Source organism: Convolutriloba macropyga, chromosome 8 (assembly GCF_964194025.1).
Source record: "Convolutriloba macropyga chromosome 8, txConMacr16.3, whole genome shotgun sequence".
Lineage (NCBI taxonomy): Eukaryota > Metazoa > Xenacoelomorpha > Acoela > Convolutidae > Convolutriloba > Convolutriloba macropyga.
The window spans coordinates 19,323,161-19,350,953 of NC_134475.1; the positions used below are offsets into that span (position 1 = coordinate 19,323,161).

The 27,793-nt window shown below is 34.0% G+C and overlaps 1 protein-coding gene across 1 annotated transcript in view; it reads right to left on the bottom strand.

The window, feature by feature from the left end:
* Positions 1–1,107: 1,107 nt before the first annotated feature.
* The window catches only part of LOC142343986 (uncharacterized), a 64,013-nt gene continuing 37,327 nt past the window's right edge, over positions 1,108–27,793 (bottom strand). The window contains exons 4-6 of the mRNA XM_075395411.1: positions 17,637–17,764; positions 15,798–15,932; positions 1,108–1,302 (exon numbers count right to left, since the gene is read on the bottom strand). Coding sequence (XP_075251526.1) covers positions 1,288–1,302; positions 15,798–15,932; positions 17,637–17,764 — 278 coding nt within the window. The 3' untranslated portion in view covers positions 1,108–1,287. The remainder of the gene's footprint in view (positions 1,303–15,797; positions 15,933–17,636; positions 17,765–27,793) is intronic.

Below are 27,793 nucleotides of genomic sequence, written 5' to 3' on the forward strand. Positions count from 1 at the left end.
AACTATAAGACAAAACTATAATCAAATTCCATTACAATATTACAATCTAAAATAAAAACCGCAAAAATCCGCAAATCGGCAGGCGTGCATTTACTGGTGTCGACGTGTTTCTTACTGGTTTTTCAGGGTATTTTTTTGCCTAGCCTTAATACGTTTCTTGCAACGTTTTAAGATTGTTAGTCAACGTCATGCTCAAAAAGTGCGTCGCCCAAAACTTCGATTTTTTTTGAAATTTTCACAATTTATTATGATTTTGCTATGAAATTCATGGGAATCAAAATCAAGGATGCACAGCCTATTTTTATTAAAAAAGTATCTCTGGTACTTATACTGCACACCAAGAGTAGCAAAATACTATTTGAAAGCACTGATACAGTACTGAGTCGACGATATATATATATATATATATATATATATATATATATATATATATATATATACATATATATATATATATATATATATATATATATATATATATATATATAAATATAAATATATATATATATATATATATATATATATATATATATATATATATATATATATATATATATATATATATATATACATAAACATATATATATATATATATATATATATATATATATATATATATATGTATACAATTGGAATACAATGTTTCAGTACTGATATGCTACGAGACCAAGATCTGTGACCTCAAACGCTGTAGCGTAATGATGGCTACTCTTGCCTTCTCCTTTTAAAGGCTTCATCAGCCTATCCCAGAAGACCGAACAAAACGACATGAATTTTTAAGAAACATTTCTTTTTTTTCGGTTTCAAACGTAAAAAAGTTTTCATTTGACAGCATGTTTGAACGTAAGAAGACAGGTCTGATTTCATTTGTTTCATTGATTCGCTGAAGCCTTTATCAATGTAAGAAATTTTGCACCTACATTAAAGCAAAACCAGCATATTAAAGTGGAGGCGGAAACAATATTGACCATTTCAGGTAAGGCTGACAAATGTTTGTTTGGGCCGAGTAGTCTTCATTTCATCAGATTCGGCCAAAATTATTTCATAAATTAATCTAAAATTTCAGAATTAAACAGATTATCATAGTTTTTGTGGTAAAAAACACAATTCGCTTGATCATCTAACAATTTTCAATTTTTTATTCAATTTTCTAAAATTATAAGTTTTCTTAAGTGAACAGTTGCTGTTGAATAAGTTTAGGTTGATTGTCTAGGTGGGCTTTGTCTAATCACGGACAGGCCCAAGGCTGATCTTGACAAATGAAATTGTTTCTGAACCAATCGAACGTCAACTGAACCGCAACTGCGATAAATGAATGCGCGTTTTAATTCCCAAAATTATCGTTTAAAAATATAAAACCCCAATTGATTAATTTTCTTTAAAAAATAAATTTGAATAATTGCATGCAACACTTGGCGTATAAGATCCTATTCAATAGGATCTCAGTTCAAAAAATAGATTTACCCGCTGATAACTGTAACGACAAAAAAGTCGGCCATCTTTATTGATGCAACACGACGAATTTATTTCAATGTCGGGAACTTTTACGACAGGAACTTTACTTTCTCTGGGGCCTAAACTTCTGAAAATCTTCAATTTTATGACCATTTTCCCATTTTTTAAATAAAAAACTCAAAAACATGCACTGGAGTTTGGTGATAAAAAATGAATAACCGGGTCGAGACCGAATGGTTAAGATTCTTGCAAAAAATGGTTAACTTGTAAGATTTTGCAAGTCTCTTGCAAAAGATGGTTAACTTGAAAGATTTTGCAAGTTTCTTGCAAAAAATGGTTAATTTGTAAGAACTTGCAAGTCGAAAGGTTAACTTGTAAGGTCTTGTAAGTCAAATGGTTAACTTGTAAGAACTTGAAAGGCGAATGGCTAACTTGTCAGTTTCTGGGAAATTTTTTCCGGTCGAGCACAACTCTAATTGGTTAGTTCATTTTAACATTTAGTTATTTAGCGTAGAAAGCGCGTGGCAGTTAGTTGCTCTGTTTGGGTAACATAATACAATTCGACCTAAGTAGAGAAAATGGTTACTTTTTGAAATTTATCAATTCAAAAGAGTTCCTCTTGCAATTGCATTAAAAAGCTGTAGACCTCAATTAGCTTCTTCACGATTGATTTTTAAAAAACGTTCTCAAAATACTGACTTTGATTGGGTTCTCAAATTCATATGTCAGTATTTTCCCAAATAATTAAGTGGCGCTTCATTTTTATACCCTTTTTATAATAAAATTCACATTTTCCAGATTCTGTTTTTTCCAAACATCCGTTAACATTCATGTCTTGCAACGTTTTATTTACAGTTTAGAGCGTACGTGTGTGCGTGCATGTGTGTGTGCGCGTGTGTGTGCGTGCGTTGTGGGTGTGTATGTGGTGTGTGGTGTGTATCAATGGTTAACTTGTAAGTAACTTGTAAGTCGAATGGTTAAATTGTAAAAACTTGCAAGCGAATGGTTAACTTTCAAGAACTTGCAAGTTTTCGGAAGAAAAACTTGCAAGGGGATGCATCGCCTTGTAAGTTTCTGCCAGAAACTTGCAAGTTCTTACAAGATAACCATTCGGCCTCGACCCGGGTAAAGAGATCATTAAAAAAACAAGCGGGCTCGGTAATGTGCGTTCGCACATAATTTTCCGACCCCGCTCTTCTTTATTTTTGACTTAATTATTTAGTAAAGGAAGAGACTAGAAGAGATATACATACATACATACATACATATATATATATATATATATATATATATATATATATATATATATATATATATAAACAATTACGCCTGCCATTTATAAGACTACAAAACAATAAAAATGACAAATTACACAGAAACAAAAAAAATATTACGGCAACAGGTAATAAAAATATCTAATTTTAAAAAAGGGTTTTATTAAAGTCAAAATACTATCAGATAAAACCCTAAAGACACAAATTCACCGGCACTTAATTACAACGCCGATGGGAACTGTTCATAATGGAACTAGTTAACGAGTCGCCAAAAGAAGAAAAAAAGTCGAAATTCAAAATTGTATAGAATTTTTTATAAAACAAATAATCTCGAAATTCAGAAAAACAATAGCTTTTAACTAAAAAGTCAAGATAGCGTTTATTAAAGATATTCCCGAAACCAATGGGCGCAGTCTTTAGCAAGACAAAATTATAGAACACGACTCCAAAATAACTATCGATACAGAAAAAGAGAAATGTACAAACAAATCACAACAACACAAAGTGTTGGAGCCGTTGAAATCATGAGCTATCATCTAAAAACGTATAATATTATTTAAAAGTTCTTTATTTATGTAATTGAACACAAAATGGAGAGATGGTTTTTTGTTCTAATAGGTGCCATTAGAAGTGGGACTTGTTATTAACGCGAACATTTTGAACGACAGCAAAAAGAGGCAAAAATCGACCACTCAAAGAGTTTTTACTAGAAAGCACAGTGTCGAAGACATAAAGCGGCATTTGTAACACAAACCAAATGAGAAGTTGAAACTTTCTCAATAGACAATGGCTGGGCCCACTCCTTGTTGTCGCTAAGTTTCAAGTTAGTAAGAAGAAGAAAAAAAATCCAAATTGCACTATCTGAAAATTTTGAAAACAAAGCATCAAAATTGCCAAAACCATTAGCTATCAAAAACTTTAATTACCCATTTAAAAGAATCTATTGAGATCTGTCAATAACCAGACAAACTTTTACGACAACATAAAGAACCAAGACTTCAGGAAAATAAGCAGAAAACTAAGAAAAAAACAAGAGAAAATTGTCAAAGTTAGTAATATGCATGGTTAATCACTAGAAAAATTTGATAAGTCATTTAAGTTTTGCCTTTCAAAATCAATAGTGGTCCTAAATATTGTCAAAAAAAAATTTCAAAAAAGTCAACATATACGAAGTAACATAAAAAATATTGAAACATTTTACTAAGACAACTCATGGTATCAGAGCCATTAATACCGTTAGCTCTCAACAGAAAGCAAAGATTATCCTGTACACCAACTGAAAACCAATGGGTCATTCTTTAATCCCAATAAGTCTTAAGGCTACAAAAACGACAACAAAAACAGTCAAAACCACAAATTCTTTTGAAAAGTGCAAGAAAAAACTGACGGAGCCTTCAAAATCATAATCATTTTGCCGAAAACCTTATTTATGTTAAACCAAATGGATGGGACCACTGCTTGTTGTAACTAGGTTTCAATTTAGTAAGAAGAAGAAGAAGAAAAAAGAACATTTTAAACAATCTGATTTAAACAAAAGATTTAAACAATCTGAAATTTTAGACGGGACCGGGTTAACATCTGCTTAAATTTAGTGGGACCGTTCTACACGTTCATTGAAATAAGTTTAATTAAATCCATTAAAACCAGAATTTAATCGCTGATAACTTTATGCTTAGTCAAGACTCTCTTCAACGGCAATGCGAGCTTTAATCTCAAAAAAGAACAGAAATTTCGATCAAAAATTCAAAAATAAAAAAAAGTTTTATGAACACTTGTAGTGTCTGACACAAAAAACGAATCAACTAATAAGACTATTTCTCAAATCAATATTAAGCATATATTAAGCCTGTCTTTAGTGGGACTGGGCCTATAAGTTCACTGAAATGAATTTGGGAGGCAAATAAGATTCAGTTTTACAAGTTTTTTTCTATTCATATCTTAACAGCTATCAAATCTAAAGCATTAGATAGGTCCACTTAATGGTTTTTACAAAGACAGTGGCACTTTTAATTAAGGAGATTGATTGATAGGATTAGAAAATCCAAAAAAGCAGTCAAATTACAAATATTCATTAAACAAACCTACAAAGTCAGAGGCAGAAAACGAAAAACCATGAGCAGTGAAACCCTGAATGCAAACAGTTAAACCCCCTGAAAAAAGCTGTGAACCTCCTGTAAACATTTTAAGAAACGTTTACAAATACAAAGAAATTTAATTAGTTTGTAGACTTCACGATCATAACAAAATTAGCTTTTTTCATGGCTGCTTGTTTTGTCGGAACACAAAATTGGTCCATATTTTGTCGTAGAGAATACATTTAATTTAACATTTGATACAAAACACCTACATTTGAGCAAAAATAACGCTCCACAAAACTCACCAAATTTAAAATGCTCACAACAATTTCAAACCTCGATACCTCGAATAAGAAAATTGAAAATTTATTCTTCATTTAAAAATCTACGTCTGAAGCGAGTTATATTAAAACCGCTCCGTCAAAAAGTGGCGAAAAACTGAGAAAAAATCTAGAAATTATTACTTTCAGAGAAAAAATTGTAGAAATTTGAAAAACTCTAGGTTTGAAGAATTTCTAAAGATTAGTTTTGAAAAATTCTTCAGATCAATTCTGAAGAATAGTTGAAAATGTTTTCCCATGAGTTTCGTTTTCTTTTGAAAAACATTTAGAAACTGGTGTCGTATAGTGATATGTTCAGCTCAAATATTCACTCAGCGTCTTGTTATGGATAAAAGTTACTAATTAACATGTACATCAATTGAGTCACAAAAGCTAGTCACAATTGAGTCACTAAATCAGATTTATAATCAGTTTTGTTTTTAGTTTAGCCCTTTTATTTTTCAGAGCGCTAGATATAATTTTCAAGCCTTTGCATAATTTCACTAAAAAGAATATAGTTGTAAATTTCGGGCTGAATTTTTCTTTTTACAAAACTTACCAATAATTTGTTTCTCTTATTGGTGAGGTTAGAGTTGCACGCAGAATACGCAGCTGTTTTGAATATCAATTTAGTGTTGTTTGGTTATGGGTGGCAGATATACGTAGTAAATCAGCTTATATAAATAGTGTAAATTACCCGCCAAAGCTTGATCTGGATGTGTGAAATTAGCTCGAAAATAGCGCATGTGCTTTCTCACTTTTAATTTTCGGAGTCATGCTGAAACCCTCCTTTCGAGCTAGATTTCATCAAGAACATACGTACGAAAACGTGAGTGTTTTCTTATTCCAAGCGATTTTGTCAAAATATCTGTAGGCATGTCTTCTGTAGTCAAATATGACAGATCAGCTTCTGGTTTTTACCAGTTCTCGCACAAAGTGCAGTTTTATGGCAAAGTGTTTAGTTATTCCATGCTGCATAGAATGTTTACTTAAAGCAATACAAGCCTGATTACCGACAAAAATTTTTAGAGGTAGTTTAGAGAAAATTCCTAAGTCCTCTAGGATTCCACTTAGGTGGGTGGCTTCTTTACTCGCCTCAACAACAGAGTTAAATTCTGCTTCAGCAATTGATGTTGCTACAGTCTTTTGGGACTTACAACCCTAACTTATTGCTCCAGACAACTCACTTATCTTAAAACAAAAACCTGAAGTACTCCTCCTGTTATCTATGTTACCTGCCCAATCAGCATCAGAAAAATTCTACAAATCCAGAGTCCGAATCTTACGGAAAATTAAAGTCTGATTCTTTGTTCTTTTTAAGTATCCAAGAACACGCTTGGCTGCTTTCCAATAACTTCTCCGGTATTTTCAACAAACGAACTTAGAGCATTAGCAGCAAAAAAAATATCGGGTCTACTCGACAAATCTAAATAGTTAAGACAACCTATCAAACTTCGGAGATTAGTTTTGCTCATACTAAGTTGTTCCTCACTCCCCTCCTGAGGACAATCATTTTTTGAAAGTTTACAATTTTTTCTAATGGTGTGCCAATTGGTCTACAATCGTTCATTTTGAAAGTTTCTGAAACTTTTTCTATGTATTTCTCTTGGCTAATTTTTATTTTCGATGAAGTCCTCTCAATTTTCATTCGTAAAAACCACGTCAAATCTGAGTAATAACTAATTTTAAACTTCTTGGAAACTTCTGCGTGAAACCAATCACAAAAATTTTCAGATATGCCACAAACTAATAAGTCATCTACCCACAAGCAAAGAAAACCAATTATTTTATCATACTGTTTTTTTATAAACAAACGTTCATCATGAAATGAATTAACAAAACTTAGTGTAATCAAAAAGCCTTTAAAGTCATAAAACAGTTTCTTCCAGATTGTTTCAAACCATACAAGCTCTTTTTCAACATACAAACAACTGATTTTGCATTTTCATCCAAAAGTTCAAAACCTTCAGGTTATTTAATGACTACATCTTCCTCAATTGGAGCATTTAAATAAGCAGTTTTTATACCCATTTGTTTTAATTGATAATCGTTAGAAATAGCCAGACACATCAAAATTCTAATGGTTGAAAGTCTAGTTGTAGGTGAGTATGTTTCATAAAAATCTTTTCCGGAAACTTGGCTAAAACATTTTCCAACAAAACGAGCTTTATAGCGACCCATATCACCATCAGGACCGAATTTGAAAGCAAAATGCCATCTACTTCCTACTGGTTTTTCATCATTTTTCAATAAGGACCAAACATTGTTTTCAACCAAATAGTCGTACTCATTTTTCATTGCATCAAACCAATTGGGATTTTGCAAAGCCTCATTCTTTTTTGGAAGCAAAGGATCGATAGCTAGTTGACACAAAAAAGAAACTTCATTTGAATCGTTACCAATGTCTTCGACTAATTTTTGTGTTTTCTTCAGTTTAAAGTAAAATTCATTTTCATTAAATCTTACGTTTCGTGACTTTCGGACTTTGAGTTCTCCTTTTTCGTCTAAAAACCGAGTCAAATAACATTTACTGTTATCAGAATTCCCAAGAAAAAAAATCCAATTTTTGAGGATTGATCTAGTTTTTTGCGAAATGGTTTTTCAATATGCATAAATTCCACATAACCAAAATGTTTAACAAAAAATAAGTTAGGTTTTTCATTGTACATCATTTCAAACGGTTTTTTCTCAAGAGCTGATTGCAAAAGCTTGGTTTTGACGTAAAAAGTCATGTTTAAAGCATGGGTCCAATATTTTTAGTCCACGCAAGCGTTGTCTAAGAAACAGCGAGCCATAACAACAGAAGTTCCCCAAATTCTTTCAATTTTTCCATTTTCTTGTGGAGCATAGGGTGCAGAGTTTTCAAAATGAATTCCTTGGTTCCTACAAAAGCGGTTAAACGCTTTTGAAATGTATTCTCCACCTCTATCAGAAACTAAAATTCCTGGTTTTCCAATATCAGCACAAAACTGTTTAAACTTATCCAAGACATCGTCTCTTGTTTCCATGAAATAAACTTTTGAGAAACGACTGAAACTATCTACAAATCCAATGACATAACAATGGCCATCAAAAGCTTCAGGAGTAATTTTTCCTAAGACATCTGTATGCACAATATCCAAAATTTTTTTCGCTCTTGTCATGCAATCTTTGGAAACAGGCTGTTTTTTTCGATTTATTTAACTCACAAACTTCACAACACTCAATTTTTGAATTAACTATTTTCATACCCTCAACAAATTCTGGCAGACGTTTCAAATAAGAAAAACTGTTATGTCCCAGATTTGCATGCCACATTTGTAAACTGTCAACATTAAGGCAATTTTCATTAGAACAAGGAAAAGTTTTCCACACAAGCAATCCACTTTCAAATTCAAAAGGAAACGAGATTTTATCAAAAACAAGTTTAAGTTTTTCACCGAAAGAAACATCAACACCCGCTTCTCTAAGTTTTGAAACAGAAATTAAGTTTTTTGAGTTATCAGGTACAAATACAGCATCTTTTAAAACAATTTTTTTTCAATTCTTCATTGCTATTCTTAGCGAAAAACTCAACATCCCCTCTTCCCAATATTGCGGAGTGCGTTTTGTTGGCATTGTGAATTATGCCAAAAAAATTTTCATCCAGGTTAGCAAAAGCACTTTTATCTTTAATCTGTTAGTTTGTTGCACCAGAGTCAATGATAAAATCTTGATGTTCATTACAATTCTTACTCGAGAAAAAGCTACAACTTTCCCCTTCCTGTTCTTCCGAAACTAAATTTTGACTTTCTTTCGAATTATTTTTTCGTTCATTTTTCAAATTTTTTGTAAGTGAAACAATTTTTAGCAATATTTCCATCTTTTTTGCACTTAAAACGAGTCATTTTTGAATTAGGTTTCTCTTCGTTAGGTCCCGATTGTTGTGCACGACAAAAATTTGCAATATTCCGCCTCTTGTGACAATTAAAACAAGTTCGATCATTGGTAAAGAAAACGGATTCTGAATTGTCTGTATTTCTGTCGTTGCGTTTCTCACTTTCAAAATTTATCAAATCACGTTTAATTTCATCCAAGGTTTTATCTTGACCATATTTTACCAGAGTACAAAAACTTTCAAATTCACTAGGAAGTCGGTTCAAAATTATCGAGACAAACATTTTTTCACTTATTGACTCCTCAACTTCGGAAAGGTTTAACTGCGTGTCCTCGGCTCTAGTAATATAATCTACTCTGCTTTGTAATTGTATGTTCTCAAATTTGTTAAACAGATATTAGTTAAACGCGGCCTCTCAAAATTTTGAAATGTCTTACACAACACGCACCAAGCTTCAGATTGTTTTCCCCTATATGGTAGCAAAAATAAAACTGAATTCTTGTCCAGGCACTGAACAAGTTCACACCAAATCGCCATCTGTTTTTTGTCAAAAATCTCTTTTCCTTTTCTATTGGCCGCATCAAATTGCTCTTGTGAAGGTCGTCCCCACAGCGTACGTATAAACTCCCTATATCCAACAGTGCCGTCAAGAATTTTATTCAACTTCAAAACATACAATTGCACCTCAAACTGTTCGGAAAAAAAGACAAAGTCTTCGTCTTTACCGCTAAAGAAAAGTATATCAATTGTTTTGCTATTCACGTTTAAAAGGGGAGCTATTATTGTGTGTTAACAAATTTTGAAAAAAAAAACTTAAACGTCCAATAAAGTAAAAATAAAGTTTTAAAATTAAATCTATCCGTACACTCTATCGAACGAACATCTCAAACCACTCAATTAAAGAACACCAAACAGGTCTCTCTTTATTCCGACCTTAACAAATTTTCTATTTTCGTTTCTACAAAACTAATTTCATCCTAATTTTAAAAGCTACAGTATTTTAGGTTTTGGAAAAACACGAAGTTATAAACGTCTTTTAAAAGAAAAACTATTGATCACTAGACAGTCTTTATTTATGAAATCTTTCGACCTTTACTTAAAACTTTTTAATAACAAAGCTGATTCTGCAAAAGTTCGTCACTATACAACGTAAAATTTTTTAGAAAGCAGTGCTTTTCAAAAGCTATATGAAAAAATCTGTCTACTGAGTATAAAGGACGACCCATTTTGTTTAAGAATGTAGTATCCTTGACAGAAATGGATTGGACATTGACCAATTTAGCCACTGATTCCCCCAATGCACGATGAGGACGGATCGTCCAGATAATTTCTCAAACACTAGCTTAAACTTTTCACCTACGCATGGGCCAACTTTCGCAAAATTCTTCAAGCAAGTTTTCTATGCATCATGTTTTAATATGCTGTTATTATATTTAACCATATTGCAGGTTTTCAAATTTATCGAATGGTGTACACAATAATACATTCCCTGCACGGACTCTGACTTAAATCGCTTTTACAAATTCAATCTGCTTTACAGAAAGATTCCCCTTTTTTAAGAAACGGACTCTTTAATCGAGTTTTTATTTTTTGTTTCAATCGACCGTTTTTTTTGTTAAATCACAAGTGGTTTTCGCACACCCGTAATCAGGCTTTGACGCGCGCTGGAATCTTTAACTTTATTAATATCAAGCATAAAATTAATTCAATAAATCAACAGTTTTAAAGTTTGATCCTTTCTCTCTCTCACTGTCTTCTCTCTCTCTCTCTCTCTCTCTCTCTCCCCCTCTCTCTTCCTCTCTCTCTCTCTCTTTCTTTGTTTCTTTTTTTTTGTGTCTTTGTCGTTCTCTCTCTCTCTTTCTCTCCTTTTTTCTGTGTCTTTGACAACTTTTTGACCAGGACACGCTCTCTTTCTCGGTCCCTTTTTGTCATTCTCTCTGTCTTTTTTTGTCACTCTGTCAAACAGGCAGGCCACCCGTTCTCTTGTCTCGTCTCAATTGTCAATATTCTGGGCCCATAACCTATTCGTGAGGTCAGAGGGGCACGCACTATACGCAGCTGTTTTGAATATCAACTTAGTGTTGTTTGATTATGGGTGGCAAATATACGTAGTAAATCAGTTTAGATAAATAGTGTAAATTACTCGCCAAAGCTTGATCTGGATTTGTGAAATTAGCTCGAAATTAGTGCATGTGCTTTCTCACTTTTAACTTTCGGAGTCATGCTGAGATCTCTAAAAAAACTAAATTTCACTTAAATCAACCAAAGAAAATAGTAGAAATAGCATGAGAAAAAGTTTTGTTCTGTTGTGTTTTGTATTGACCGAGGCTATGTCACAGAATACATGGCTATGTTTAATTTCTTAACTCAGATGAAAAAACAAATCTTAGGTTCCAAAAAGCAAAAACGTATGTTTTGGGCGATATTCAATAAGTTGCATAGCTGCGCGCAATTAATGCAGTGGGGAACCTTATAATTCATTCAGATATCATTCCCAATAGCTCAAGCATGTTTTTGTGCGTTCTTTTGTCGCACGTTTCATAGTGTATCTTTTCTCTCATCTCTTGGGTTCCTCGTTACGACTCAAAGCGTGCAATTTTTTTTAGTAAAGCTAATATATGAGGCTGGCACTTACTAAGACACTTGTTTTAAATTTTTAGTTGTAAGCGTGTGCGGAGAAGCATTATGACCAGTGGCAGCTGAGAGACTATCACAAATTGTCGTAAACAAAATGGCTGCAAGCTGCCTTAAACTTGTAGAACAAATGAACTCATTAGGCAGAGGCAGTACTTCATATTTTACACTACTGGCTACGCTATGGCTGTTGAATTTGCTGTCACTATTAGTACGTGTGTACAGTAATAGATAGAAAGACTCTCGAGGGCGTGTCAGAAATTAGCTCGTCCTGATGATTAATGTTGACTAAAGATGAATCAAAGTTGGCTCTCCGAATGACGTAGGAATTAGTTCGCAGCTCTTAACCTGACTCGTAATGAATAAAAATGTTGAGTCAACTAATACACTTGCGAGCGAGGAGGAAGCGAGAAGAGACTTAGTCAGTTAGTAAACTCAAAATATTCAATTGTAGTCGCAAAAAATAGCTCTAAAATGTTCTCTGTTCTGAGCTCTTAGAAGGAAAATAGCTCCTTCTGCTGAGCGCGAAAACTTCCAGCGCGTTTTGTAACGTTTCCAGCTCGTTTTGTAAATCAGCAGCGAATTTCAGTAGTATCAGCGTAGGTATAAACTCCCTATATCCTACAGTGCCGTCGAGAATTTTATTCAACTTCAAAACATACATTCGCGCCTAAAACTGTTCGGAAAAATAGACAAAGTCTTCTTCTTTACCGCTAAACAAAAGTTTATCAATTGTTTTGCTATTCGTGTTTAAAAAGGGAGCTATTATTGTGTGTTAAGAAAATTTTTAAAAAAATTTAAACGTTCAATAAAGTAAAAATAAAGTTTTAAAATTAAATCTATCCGTACACTCTATCGAACGAACATCTCAAACCACTAAATTAAAGAACACCAAACAGGTCTCTCTTTATTCAGACCTTAACAAGTTTGCTACTTTCCTTTCAACAAAATTAATTTTATCCTAATTTTAAAAACAACAGTATTTTAGGTTTTGGAAAAACACGAAGTTATAAACGTCTTTTAAAGGAAAAACTATTGACCACTAGACAGTCTTTATTTATGAAATCTTTCGACCTTTACTTAAAACTTTATAATAACAAAGCTGATTCTGCAAAAATTCGTCACTATACAACGTAAATTTTTTTAGAAAGCCGTGCTTTTCAAAAGCTATATGAGAAATTCTGTCTACTTAGTATAAATGATGACACATTTTGTTTGAGAATGTAGTATCCTCGACAAAGTTGGAATGGACATTGACCAATATAGCCACTGATTTCCCCAGTGCGACTAAGCATGATGAGGACGGATCCTCCAGTTAATTTCTCAAACACTAGCTTAAACTTTTCACTTACGCATGGGCCAACTTTCGCAAAATTCTTCAAGCCAGTTTTCTATTCATCATGTTTTACTATGCTGTTACTATATTCAATCATATTGCAGGCTTTCATATGTATCGACTGGTGTATACAATGTTACATTCCCTGCAGGAACTCTGACTAAAATCGCTTTTACAAATTCAATCTGATTTACAGATCGATTCACCCTTTTTTAAGAAACGGACTCTTTTAATCGACTTTTTAATTTTTGTTTCAATCGACCGTTTTTTTTGTTAAGTCACGAGTGGTTTTCACACACCCGTAATCAGGCTTTGACGCGCGCTGGAATCTTTAACTTTATAAATATCAAGCATAAAATTAATTCAATAAATCAACAGTTTTAAAGTTTGATCCTTTCTCTCTCTCACTGTCTTCTCTCTCTCTCTCTCTCTCTCTCTCTCTCTTCCTCTCTCTCTCTTTCTTTGTTTCTTTCTTTTTGTGTCTTTGTCGTTCTCCCTCTCTTTCTCTCTTTTTTTCTTTGTCTTTGACAACTTTTTGACCAGAACACGCTCTCTTTCTCGGTCCCTTTTTGTCATTCTCTCTGTCTTTTTTGTCCCTCTGTCAAACAGGCAGGCCACCCTTTCTCTTGTCTCGTCTCACTTGTCAAATTTCTGGGCCCATAACCAATTGGTGAGGTTAGAGGGGCACGCAGAATACGCAGCTGTTTTGAATATCAATTTAGTGTTGTTTGATTATGGGTGGCAAATATACGTAGTAAATCAGCTTATATAAATAGTGTAAATTACCAGCCAAAGCTTGATCTTGATTTGTGAGATTAGCTCGAAATTAGTGCATGTGCTTTCTCACTTTTAACTTTCGGAGTCATGCTGAAATCTCTAATAAAAATTAAATTTCACTTAAATCAACAAAAGAAAATAGTAGAAATAGCATGAGAAAAAACGCTTTGTTCTGTTGTGTTTTGTATTGGCCGAGGCTATGTCACAGAATAGAAGGCTATGTTTAATTTCTTAACTCAGGAGAAAAAATAAATCTTAGTTTCCAAAAAGCGAAAACGTATATTTTGGGCGATATTCATTAAGTTGCATAGCTGCGCGCAAATAATGCACTGGGGAACCTTATAATTCATTTAGATATCATTCCCAATAGCTCAAGCATGTTTTTGTGCGTTCTTTTGTCGCACGTTTCATAGTGTATCTTTTCTCTCATCTCTTGGGTTCCTCGTTACGACTCAAAACGTGCAATTTTTTTAGTAAAGCTAATATATGAGGCTGGCACTTACTAAGACACTTGTTTTAAATTTTTAGTTGTAAGCGTGTGCGGAAAAGCATTATGACCAGTGGCAGCTGAGAGACTAACACAAATTGGCGTAAAAAATTGGCTACAAGCTGCCTTAAACTTGTAGAACAAATGAACTCATTAGGCAGAGGCAGTACTGCATATATTACACTACTGGCTAGGCTATGGCTGTTGAATTTGCTGTCACTATTAGTACGTGTGTACAGTAATTGATAGAAAGACTCTCCAGGGCGTGTCGGAAATTAGCTCGTCCTGATGATTAATGTTGACTAAAGATGAATCAAAGTTGGCTCCCCGAATGACCTAGGAATTAGTTCGCAGCTAATACCATGACTCGCAATGAAGAAAAATGTTGAGTCAACTAATACACTTGCGAGCGAGGAGGAAGCGACAAGAGATTTAGTCAGCTAGTAAACTCAAAATACTTAATTGTATTCGCTAAAAAATAGCTCTAAATTTTTCTCTGTTCTGAGCTCTAAGAAGGAAAAAATCTCCTTCTGCTGAGCGGGAAAACATTTTACAGCAACTGTAGAACTGCTGTTTTGTAAATCAGCAGCGAATTTGAGTAGTATCAGCAAAAAGATCTTCCATTATTTCTGCCTAAATTTAGACACCAACCCCGATATTTTATTAAAAAAATCGCCCAACAGTTCGTTCTCTATCATTTCTGAATCTTTCTCCTAATTAATCTTTCTGTCTAAATCTTTTATTCCTAGCGTACAACAAATATTACAACTTATATAGATTTCAATTATGAGACCTTTTTTAGCACTTAATTAATGTCGCGTAATTAATATCCCGTTTAACTCTAGTGTGGTAATTAAAATCTACTATACAAAATCCCCGCCGCATAAGAGTTTTAAATATTTTGTTCTTCTGCACAAATATTCACGATGGCGACATATTAAGTCATGCGTTAAAATTACAAGCAACATTTCATAACAATTGTCAAAACTGTCAACATCAGCTAACTACATGTCAATTAGACAGAACTTAACGAAAGTTTAACTGATGCTAAATTGCATTAAAAGCAAACACTAACTGGAAACACTAGTTGAATCTGAACAGATACTATATTTGATAGAGCTCTTTAATCACTGAAAGATTCTGATCGTTTTTTGAGAGTTTACATGCTTCAAATCGTGAAACGGGTTATGTTGACAATGATGAATTTAAGTCTCAATATTTTTTGTCGCTTTTGTCCACGATTAAAGTATCAATTGTTCACAAAGCATTGTGAGAAATGATGACGTAAAGTGAGAAAGCTTGACCAGGTATTGTCACGGCTGTTCACAAAAAACACCTCCAAAAACCGATTCTTGTGACATTCTACCTTTTGTGGCTTTTAAGATTTTGATTACCGCTTTGAAGAACACCGTATTTCTCCATTACATTTGAAGAATTCAGGTTTCAATTCTCATTCAAAATCTTAAACCTTGAATTTTTTTTATAATATTACCGATGCTCCAAATTCGGGTGATATGAAACCTGGTTAGACTTTTATCTGGGAATTAAAACGCTTTCGTTCCTAGTTTGTATTTGAACCTGACCGTTGGCGTGAGAGAACTAGCAATTGGGAATATGAAGTCGAAGTCCTTCTTGTATTTTCCAGAGACCTTCAGTTTGTGAGGCCCAAATCCTACCCTCTCAATTATATTGGACAGACGCGTCTCGTTGTATGATGACTGAAAATTATAGCAACAATTTTACAATTATTCGCATTGCACATTAATTGGTCTTTTTTTTCAATTAAAGTAAAGTCCACAGAGAAAGGTAAGTAAAGCCAACTGAGCGAAGATAACTCAGAAACGTCCAACTTAGCAAGTACCTCAAAATTCATCGTACATGCCCCCCCCCCCCCCCCACACACACACACACACTCACACAACACACACTATTTCTTTTACAAATTGGGTCCAAAACACAAGAAACGATAATTTTTGACCGGTATTTTTGAGAAAATTTTGAAAACCTTTTTGTTTTTTGCCCTCTTTTAAACCTGAAAATGGTCGCTTGTAACCGGTACTATTAAGAAATTACAGCCATCAGCCTTCAAAATAATGAAACGACTGTTTTCATTACGTGGCTAATGTGCAAAAAATCGAATATGCATCAAATCGCATATGCTTCCAGATTATAGTTGTTAGCCTGCGTGGAAATGAGTGACACCAGGCTAATTAAATTCTAATTTGCTCCAAAATTTTATATATTTGCTCTCTTTTTTCACAGAGCGTGTTTTTGTGGATAGCGTGAAAACTTTAGACATTTTTTGTCACTAATTTCTACGCTAAAAGTCTTTAGTATCAACACTATAAGTAACTCTTTCCAAATAACTGAGACAGTGTCAGTTAAAACGAAATGAAAGAAAGTGCAATTGGTGACTAATTTCAGAAGTTTTCTTCTCGATACTAAATGCGGATTAAAATGATAACTAGCAGTTTTGCGATTACACATACCATTGTTCACTAGAACATTAAAGTTTTTGATATGAGTTTCAAGTAATTACAAAGAAATTGCCGTGTCCGGAAAAAAACAGGTATAGACAAAATAGTCCAAAATAAATATTTGTAAACAATTGTAAATACAATTTACAAACAATTTACAAAAAAAATATTTTATGAATTAAGCTTTTGAATGCATTGTTTTGAATTGATATGATTTAGGAATAAAACAAAAATCAATTTATAATTTGTTTAATGACAAAAATCAAATCAATAACTTAAGGATGTTTTAAGTCAATAAGTGTGCAGATGTTTAACTCTGTTCCTCGTTGGGACTGTTTTGTCTGGGACTGTTTTGACTGATTTTTGGGACTATTTCGTCTGGGAATGTTTTGTCTGGGACTGTTTTGTCTGGGAATTTTTTGTTATGTAGGCTTGTACTGCCTTGAACTGTTTTGTCTAAGAGTGTGTTTTCTGTTCACCAAATACAAGCTGAAAAGTGTTAGACCAATGACATGTTCAACGTTGTGGAACTGGTTTACGTTTTTCCATGATTCATCGTTATAAAATGTAAGCCTTTTCCACGATACAACGAACTTAGTTCCACAATTTGGGTAACTAATTTTCATAGTAAAAAGGGGTTTTTGAATCGTGAAAAGTGGGGACACATTTTAGCCACTAGATTCCACAAAACTCATTTTAAAAAAAAATTGCCCTCTTGGATTTTGGCCACCTAATGATTGACCGTTGTTTGTATTTTTAGGAAATGACCGTTTTTCATAAATCTTTTTTGAGAAATTGTTCTTCCATAGGCCTTGTCAAGCGTTTGTGTGTGTGTGTGTGTGTGCGTGTCAGTGTGTGTGTGTGTGTGTGTGTGTGTGTGTGTGTGTGTGTGTGTGTGGAGGGGGGGGGGGGGTAAGTGTTTTTAGTATTAGTGACGATACTAACGTAAATGTATGAGAGGTGTTTGTTTCTGAGAGAAAAGTCAGACACACTAGCAAAGTATTCGGCAGGCCCAACTCCCATCACCTGTCCGTATTGTGAGTATTGGCGCACCTGGTATTTGCAGCAACCTCCTGATGATGCATTTCAAATAGAACAACTTCACGAGTCGATACACAAGATGAGGTGCAGACCGAAATGACTTATGCCACTCGAGCGCACACCTGTGAATTCTGCTCTCAAAATTACGGGGTCTGGGCAACCGTAAGAACGCAAGATAGCACATAGTTCAACCTGATATTCTCATTTTTTTTATTCCAGTGACACTTTTATTTTAGACCTCCATTATAGACCAGTCGCCTTGAGACTTCACATGAATCTATTGGCCTTGAGACGACATGACTCTATCATAACCGAGTAATTTTTCACGACTGACTAAGATATACACATACATAGCGTAATCTTTTATATAATGACAACCTCAATATCGCTTCCAGTTTACGGTGTACTGAAGTGTGCTACACTCAGTAACACTATTTGATAATCTTAGTGCTATTTTGAGATTTTACGTTATAGTGCGTGAAGCACAAACTTGATTTGGACAAAGTCCATTTTAACGTGTGAACAAATTACTAAGTAGTTTTGAATAAGCTACTATTTTAGGATCACTAACTCAAACAAAAACTACCATGACGTGATATTGTCACGCCACGTAGAAAACACCAACTTAACCTTGGTAACTCTATCGATACTGTTATCTTTATCCAATAGGATACTAGAGAACCACGTGTCCGCAAGTATAAAAGGAGCTTGCACGCTCAACTACCAGCACAATTTGGTCCCTAATAACTTCTGATTCAAAATGATACTCCCGTATTGCTCTCTTGCCCAATCTCAGTTTACTTGAGATATTTTTCTAACTTAGAATATTTTGTGACATGTTCTTAACAAAGAACTCTCTAAGTCATAAAATATTAACTTAGCACAAATTTGGAAATCAGGTAAGTTCAGCTTAACTTTTCTAAGTTATAAATTAACATCTCTTAAATTCTATCCAATTTACAAGTTAACTTAGAATATTTAAACCTGTGCTAACTGGTGCTATCTCAGTCTTAATAACCTTAACTATTATATCCCTTCATGCTCAGTTCGTATTTGATGCTGTTTAACCTAACTTATTAATTCATGTTTGCATTTAATTTTCTTTAATACTTAACTATATACCAAGAGTAGAACTAGGGGTTGAACTCTCAAGTTATACATGTGGTCTCGCGATAAACCCCGTCATTTGAGTATCTAATGTACCGACCAGCAGTATAAATGGTGGTCCCAGAGAGGCTACTTCAATTTAACTTGTTCAATTAATACAGAGAGGCAACTTCAATTTAACTTGTTCATTTAATACAAGAGAGGCAATCTCAATTTAACTTGTTCACTTATTATAGAGAGGCCATTAAAATTAGCTTGTGTAATTTAACTATTCAAAGGGCTTCTCACTTAAATTCTTATTTGAATTAGAATTAAACTACTCCTCTGTTCTAAATAGTCTTAATACAAAAACTTCAGTCCTTTAAACAGTGACCAGTCCTGGTGGTAGTACTCCTCCACCTGCCGTTACTTCCCCACCTGAAACTCCCATAACACATCCAAATCTTTCACTTGTATGTTTTTCAGGCAATGATCCTAATCAGGATGCCACTTCTTTTTGGAACTCTGTAGAAAACAAAGTACTCTTTTCATTAGGAACTAGGCCTACAGCACCCGCTGCACAACCTAGCTATGATAAAAGGCAACAATCCTTATTCGGCTCACTTCTAACTGATACAGCACTAGAAAGGTTTGAAAGTGAAGTCACAGATACTACAGATTGGAATACTTTAAAAGATGAATTTATAAAAAGATTCACAGACGGTAGAGACCAATTTAGATTTAGATTTGAGGTTGAGAACACAATCAGGCATGAAGGAGAATTAATAAAGAACTATCTACATAGAATAAAGAGTGGAGTTGATAAAGGTTGGCCAGAAAAGATACCAACAAGTATTGAAGGCGATGACAATATAAGAAAGGAGAAAGAAATCCAACAAAGACAACGAAGTCAGAAATACATAGATTTTGCTATAAGAGGACTAAAACCACAAGGTTCAAAACGCAAAGCGCACGAGAAACTTATTGAGAATCCTTCAATAACTTGGACACAGTTTGTTGATCACTTAGTCGTAAAAGACTTAACATTTTCTGTAACAACAGAATCTAGTGGAGCTACAGGAATAGATAAACTTAAAACACTCGAGAGCAAAATTAACAATTTAACCAGTCTTTTAAAAAGCCACGAAGTGAATGCTATAGATACTTCTAGGCCTAGAGACCCAAACATAAAAGGCAGACCTAACAGTACTAGATTCTGTGATTATTGCAGAAGCAATGGTCATTCCATCTCTAGATGCACAAAGAAACAGATAGATGATAGCGTTAACAAATTGAGAAAGGAAATTGTTGAACCAAGAAGGCCAAATATAACATTCTCTAATGATTATGGAAAGAATAACCCAGGCAATACAAGATTCAATGGTCCTAGAAACCAAGGCTATCAATCAAGAGGTGGCTACTCAAACTATAATCCTAGGTTCAACAAGCCTAACTATCAACAAAAAAATACATCTTTTAGCAGTTATGGCAATAGGTTCACTCAACCATACGAACAAACCTTCCCTCAGCAAAACACTTTTAGAAATAATGAACCAAATCTTGAACAACAATCACCACCACCACAACAACAGCAACAGCCACAACAAAGTGCTAGCTTCTAAACACCAAGTAGAAATAACAATCTACAACAAAGACAATCAAAACCCAACAATATTCAGCAACAACCAAATCAAATAGGTTTCGTTGAAGGTGACGATGACTACGTGAATGCTATAACAGACTTCCTTCCTTTAAACTTTTGAAGTCTCCAAACGCTACTAAAGAAGGTAGTACTAAGTCAAGAATTTACCTCAACTTATATTACTTTGCCACCGGAGACATTAAAAATAATAGTGGTTTAGAAGTAGAGTTCGTGATTGATCCAGGATCAACTTGCACTATCATCAACCATCCTACATACCTTGCTTTAGTAAACCTCGGACAAAAATTGCCTTTACAAAAAACAAATTGTGATTCAAAAACATATACTGGTTCATCAATCAGAATGCTTGGCTACACAACTATTCAATCTAGCTTTGAAACTGACGGTAAATATACAGTCCCCCATAAAGTATTCGTTACTAAAGAGCAGAGACAGAACATAATAGGTATTGATTTTTGTCATTTATTTTTAAAAGCACTTCACTTCGATATCCCCGCAGTAGAATTAAAAACTGAAAAGAATTTAATTTGCTACGGCTCACTCAACAAAGAGAAAGATTATCCATACATAACCTAAATGACTGCTTTAAACATAGCTCAACCGATCTTTCTGCAACAGAAAAATACACAACTGTACAAGCAAAAGCACCCCAGTCAAGCCTTATTTTCACCAGGAACATATTTCATGCCTCTTATTAATGTTGCAAAAACTGACCTAGTCTTTGTGAACACACTTTGTCCACAACCTGAAGAATTTCTACCCATATTCATGGAAAATCAAAAGAATCATCCAATACAGATAAATAGAGGAATAATAGGTTATGCTATGTGCGATATAACCGACAAACCTATACAAAGAAACAATATCAAAAACTGTACCGAATTTACAAGAACAATACTAAACGAAAGTGAGGACTATAACAGTTGCTTCATACTGAACACAGTAGTAAACAGATTTTTGTACCCAATCTACATTTGACTCTAATATGCCTATAGCGCACACGATCTCCTCAGATGCAGAAATGAGAAAAGGTTTTGCTAACTCAATCTCCAAAAGAATACCCTAATTAAAGGACTACTGTAAAAGTAGAAACTGTGATATAGGTGACATAATAACTTTCAGAGCAGATAATAACTTAGTATATAACCTCATCACTAAGGCTAATCATTATGAGAAGGCAACAATTGATACAATCAAAACAACACTACTTGCTATGAGAGGTCATGCGCTAGGACTAAATTTACGCTGCATAGCGATGCCAAAAATAGCTTGTGGTTTAGACGGAATGGATTGGAGAGAGATAACTTCTCTAATTGAACAAACATTTAAGAATTCAGGAATAACTATCTATGTGTATACAAGCAAAGATGATATTGATAAACTACAAAAAGTAGAGACCAATACACTAGAACAGGAAGAGGTGCTCGAAATCATTGAGAGTGAGTTAATAGAAAAATGCAAAGAAGATGAGAGAGAACTAGCCACAGACTTATCTACCGGAGCAAGAGAGTTATGTAGACCTAAAGTCAACGACCAGTTTCCTAAGTTTAGAGATAAACTACAAAGCAACCGAATGATAAATAAAGCAGTTTGTGATTTTGTAATTAAGCAAAATAGAAATACAGTTCAAGACATAGAGTATCTAGAAAGGTTCTCAGATAAATTTGATTTCACGCAAAGTGATTTGACTGATGATGAATTGTTTGAGTTGATAGAAATAATACTTCAGGATAATGATGTCTATTCACATCATAAGTATGATATTGGCAAAACTAAACATAAATTTCATTTACCCCTAAAGAAAGACGAAACCTTTAAAAAGCAACGACCAAGCAAAATACCCGTTCATCTCAGAGATAAATTAGAAAAACTAATGGATGTATTAATTCAAGCAGGGATAATCAGAGAGCTCAATGAGAACGATGATATGAATAGTTGGTTTGTCAATCCCGTTATCATATTACCTAAGAAGGATTATATAAAACTAGTCATTGATGCTAGATACCTAAACTCTATAACTGATACAAGTAATTCTAGTTGGCCACTCGAACCACTAAACGTTCTAATGACAAAAATAACCGGAACTATATTTACAAGTAGTGAATTATCATCAGCTTATAATCAAGTACCATTAACTGAAGATACACAGAAGGTTACAAGTTTTATTGTAGGAGGCATACAGCACACCTATCAAGTAGGATTTTATGGTCTTAAGCCATTACCCAGTTTCTTTAGCAAACTGATGCGTTGTGCATTCGGACCCCTTATAAAACGTAAACAAGTCATAACATATATAGATGATACTTTATTACAAGCTAAAGATATACAAGAAATGTTAACAATAGTAAAAGAGTATCACTCTTTGCTTCGAAAGGCAAACCTTGAAGCAGCCCCCAATAAAACAATGTTTTTCTTACGAAAAAAGAGATTTCTAGGACTTGTTATATCTAAGGACGGACTATCGCCTATTGCTTCGCGCATAGATGATATTAGACACCTAAAAACGCCAGAATCGAAAACAGAAGTTTTAAGAGTTTTTGGAATGATGGGTTTCTATCACACCTATATTTTGAACTTTCACATAGATGCAAAACCTCTATATGATTTAACTAAAGATACAACACTATTCAAGTGGTTACCAGAACACGAAAAGGTATTCACAGACCTCAAGCAAAGATTCTGTCACGACATTTCTATCGAATTTCCTTCTAATGACTATCCCTTTCATATACATGCTGATTAATCTAATTTAGGAACAGGTTGTGTTCTTATACAAGATTTTCCTGATAGAAAACGTATGATTTCAGCAAACTCAAGAGTATTTGATAAAGCTGAACAAAAGATGTCCCCTCAACATAGAGAACTATGAGGAATAATATTTGCATTACAAATTTATGAATTTTATGTAATTGAATCCCCTTTTCCAATTTACCTATATTGTAATCACAGACCAATTCTTTTTTTTTGGTCACGACGAGGACAAATGTCACATCGTTTCTTTAAGTATCAAATTGTAATAACTAAGTTCCAAAACTTGCAAATTATATACACTGAAGGCAAAAACTTAGCGTTCCCTGACCTTCTTAGCCGAAACGTTTCTTTAGCAGATGCTAAATTTTATCAACTAGAACACAAAGTAATACCTAAAGATATAAAATTTCATATTAACGGAAAAGAAGTTAACTACTCTGTATTGCATCAAGACGATAAGGACGCATCAGCTAACGACTGTTATCCAATTATTGCTCAAGTCAAAGGCGAAAGAAAGAAACTTATTAATATAAATGATGAAGGTGACTTTAGCGTAGATGATGCACCAGACTACATAAATGAACACTGTAATTCTATACACAGTTTCTCTGATTGTTTTCGCTACGCCACACAAATAAATCAAAGAAAGAAATTAACTTCAGAACTAACTAGCGAGTATGATAATCACTACTATTCCGAGATAGAAGAAATAGCTGAAATAAGTGATGACCGAGAAGGTTATGATGACCAAGATTGGTTAGATCTAGTAGAAAGAAATATTGAAAATTCACTTATTGAACAATTAGAATCTGCTAAAGCCGACTATATCAGACAGACAAAATTTAAGAAACTTATTGAACCAGAAGTTTTTCAAAACATCTTAGAAAAGGATGTCCACACGGATACATTTAATAGCTAAAGTTACAGATTTTGCAAAAAACGCTAATCTTGACACTGATATTATTCTTGAAGAACAAGTAAACGACTCCGTGATAAATAAAGTTAGAGATTTGCTAAAAGTAGGCAAGGCTCCAGAAAAGGACTACATTATTAAACAATCTAAAGCACTACAAACTTATAGGAATAATTTAAACTTGTTGTTTCTAGAGAGTCAATATGATTTACTCTGTTATTCCGAACCTCGTGAAGAAGGCTCTTTTGACGTTAGGATATGTGCACCACTTTCGCTGTTTATAAAGATATTCGAAGTCGCACATACGCATGAACTTAGTGGTCATAGAGCAGAAAGCACAACTTACAATAGAGTTAAGCGATATTTCTATTGGCCCGGTATGTTTAAATGGATTGAAATGTTAATGTTAGATTGCTTAAGTTGCCAAATTAGTAAGTCAGCACGCAAAGATTTGAACGAAGCACCCTTAGAAACATGGGGACAATTAGAAGCTATACCTCTACGTACACTTCATATTCTTCATAAAAGTCCATTACGACCTATTAGTAAAGGAAATAGATTTTCTTGTTATTGTAGACGCTTTCTCTAGGTTTATACAAGTATACCCTAGCAAGAATGCTAAAGCTCTCGAAACAGTAAATCAACTAGAGAAATTTATAACTACATATGGTATACCGCAACAAATAGTACATGATAACGGCCATGCTTTTATTAGTAATGATTTCGTTCAATACACAAACGAAATGGGAATTACACTATGCCCCCGAACTGCATATTCACCGTGGACTAATGGCAAAGTAGAGGTACAAAATAAACATTTGACTAATTACCTAAGACATTTTATTAGTAAAAGTGGATCTAATTGGTCCGAGTACACTAGTAAATTCGCATTTTCACACAATACTGCAGTAAACTACAGTACGGGATATACTCCTTATGAAATACTATTCGGAACGAAACCGCAAATACCCTTATCACTAAAGTTAGGACTACTACGAGATAATCAAAAGAAATGCACATCAGAGTATTGTAATAATCTACCGCCACACTCACATAGTGAAGAAACTTGTAATAACAAAAAGATAGAGAAATTACTACAAAACAGATTATCTAACGAAATGTTAAAGCGAGAGAATACATTTAAAACAATATACTCGAATACCTACACTAAATGTAGACAAACTACGAATAAAGCGCACAAGTATAGAAATAGATTTAAACTCGGAAAACCTATACCTGAAGGTAGAAAAGTACTTCTAGAAAATCACTCTAAAGGACTACTAAAGTCTAAAAAGCTACAAGAGCTACACTCAGGCCCTTACACTGTGCAACGAATGCTAACTAATACTACATATGATATACAAAATGATAAAACAAATGAGAAAAAACCGTGCATAGAAATCATATAGTACCTTATTACCCGAAAGAAGAAAAAATACACGAGTTAGTTGAGAACTATGTAGTCCCAGACGACAATGACGATTATTATACTCAATATAATAAACATAATATAGCCAGATCTAATGCTAATAGAGGCGCACAACATATTGCTATTTTGCAGTGGCCCTTAGTAGAAACACAATATACTGTTAATGCTAGCACTACACTACAGCCAACATTTAACGTTGCGGCTACTCCAACAAAAGATTCAGGCTTAGAATCGCTACAAACACGAGTAGATAACACTACACACATTCAAGGCACAAGATCTTCTAATTTTCTACCTCCACGCATTTCAACCCCCTACCCTATGCAAAATATGTATTCACCCAATAGCCCACAGCAAGAAAATTTTTCTTCCCCACCTGATAATACTATTAAATTTAAAGCTACACGCAAATTATTCCCCCAAGCATCGCATAAAAGCCCTACATCATCACCATATAATTCTACACCTACAGCATCACCTATTATATCTAATTTACCTTACGCAAATGAAGTATTGAGCAGACCTCAGTGTAATAGAAAAAAAACCTACATTCTTTGGTGAACCTATTCTTTCTGACTTGCTACATAAACTCAAAAAGAAATAGAGACACAAAATCTCTTTTCAAATAATAACTTTTATAATAAAAGCGTTATTACGCACAAAACCAAATAAAAATAGAAAACAGCAATTAAAAAAACTAAAATACACATGAAAGTTAATCCTCCATAAATGGCAGCACAAGGTTTCGCACCAACACCGCTCGTAAGTTGTTTGGTTCGAAGGGCAGACACTCTTCATAATTCCACTCCCTCGATTGAAAATACAATTTTTGCAAATTCGGCCCCGTTGTTACGTCGCACCAAGCTTCACGAAGAGCCCACAACTGTTTTTCTAACAACTCTTGCATATCACACTCTTCGACAGTTATCTCTTTTTTGCGAAATAAGCGATTGAAGAACTATAACAAAAATTTTCTTATTTAACCCTTAGTTCTTTATATTTCAAAAACTGCAATTCCTAACACCCTACATTTTTTTCTCTAGATTTTATGATCCTATTAATTTGTCTCAACAAAGCCCGTCGCAAGCCTCAGATTAACTGAGTAATTGAAAATAACTTACATCCTTTCCCAAGAAGAAGTTGATGATGTTAACTCTGTTTCTCGCCTTTCCCAGTGACTGAAATACCTCTTTGCCGTTGTTATCCCCAAGATCTCTTCCTCACCCAACACCGGTCTAGAGTAGTGATCAGAAGTGGACATGTAGAAGAGGAATTCTTTGGCACAGAGACCCAATACATCCCCGGAGAGGTATTTACGGTAGAAATATCGGCGCATAGTATTTCGAAAGCCAGATGTAGGCTCTAACTTTACACCATTCTGCGACAAATCAATTTCAGCATGTCCAAGGTCATCCTCCATCTGCTGGTTTGGTATAAATAATTCAGAGTATAAATAGCCATGGTAATAGACTAACAGAATCAACTAAATTAAGATATAGAAGAAGAAAAAATAGAAATGAACAAAATAGAAGTTATAGATTGAAACAAAGAAAGAAAATTAAGAAGCTAAAGGATTGAAATTTAATAGTTAAGAGATACCAACTGTATAGTATGAAGGTTTAAGGCAAAAAGCAAATAGCCCACTAAACACAAATTCTACATAAAGTACGCAATTAATCACCATTGCAAGCTGTTACACACACAAAAACTTCTATACATGTTCAACATTCGTACACTTTCAACGTTTATGCATACCTCTTATTGCAAACTAACGCTGAAAACACATGTTACCCAAAGCAAAGCTAAGTGGACACAAGTCCCCCATGAGCAAACACCTTATCTAAATTAAATATCTTAAGTACAAAAATTTGTCCCTTGCAAAATATTTAACCCACGTAAAATCGCATTTAGTCAGGAGATATACATTTAAGCAATTTATCCAGTCAACAAATAGAGCTAACATTACTAGTTTAAGGACCCAAGGAATGTTTAAAATAAACATTAGATCACTTAAGAACAAATAACTAACCGCAAATTTAAATTCCGCACGTAAGAATTTTGTCGCCTAAGTGCAAACCTTACACAATTGTCAGGAAGAGCTATAACTTGATGAATTTATCCGCTCAACAACTCAGACCACATAGTTGCACAAACGCATGCTTGCTTTAATAGTTCACAAAAGTTTACAACACACAAATTAGAAATGCCGTACTATAAAT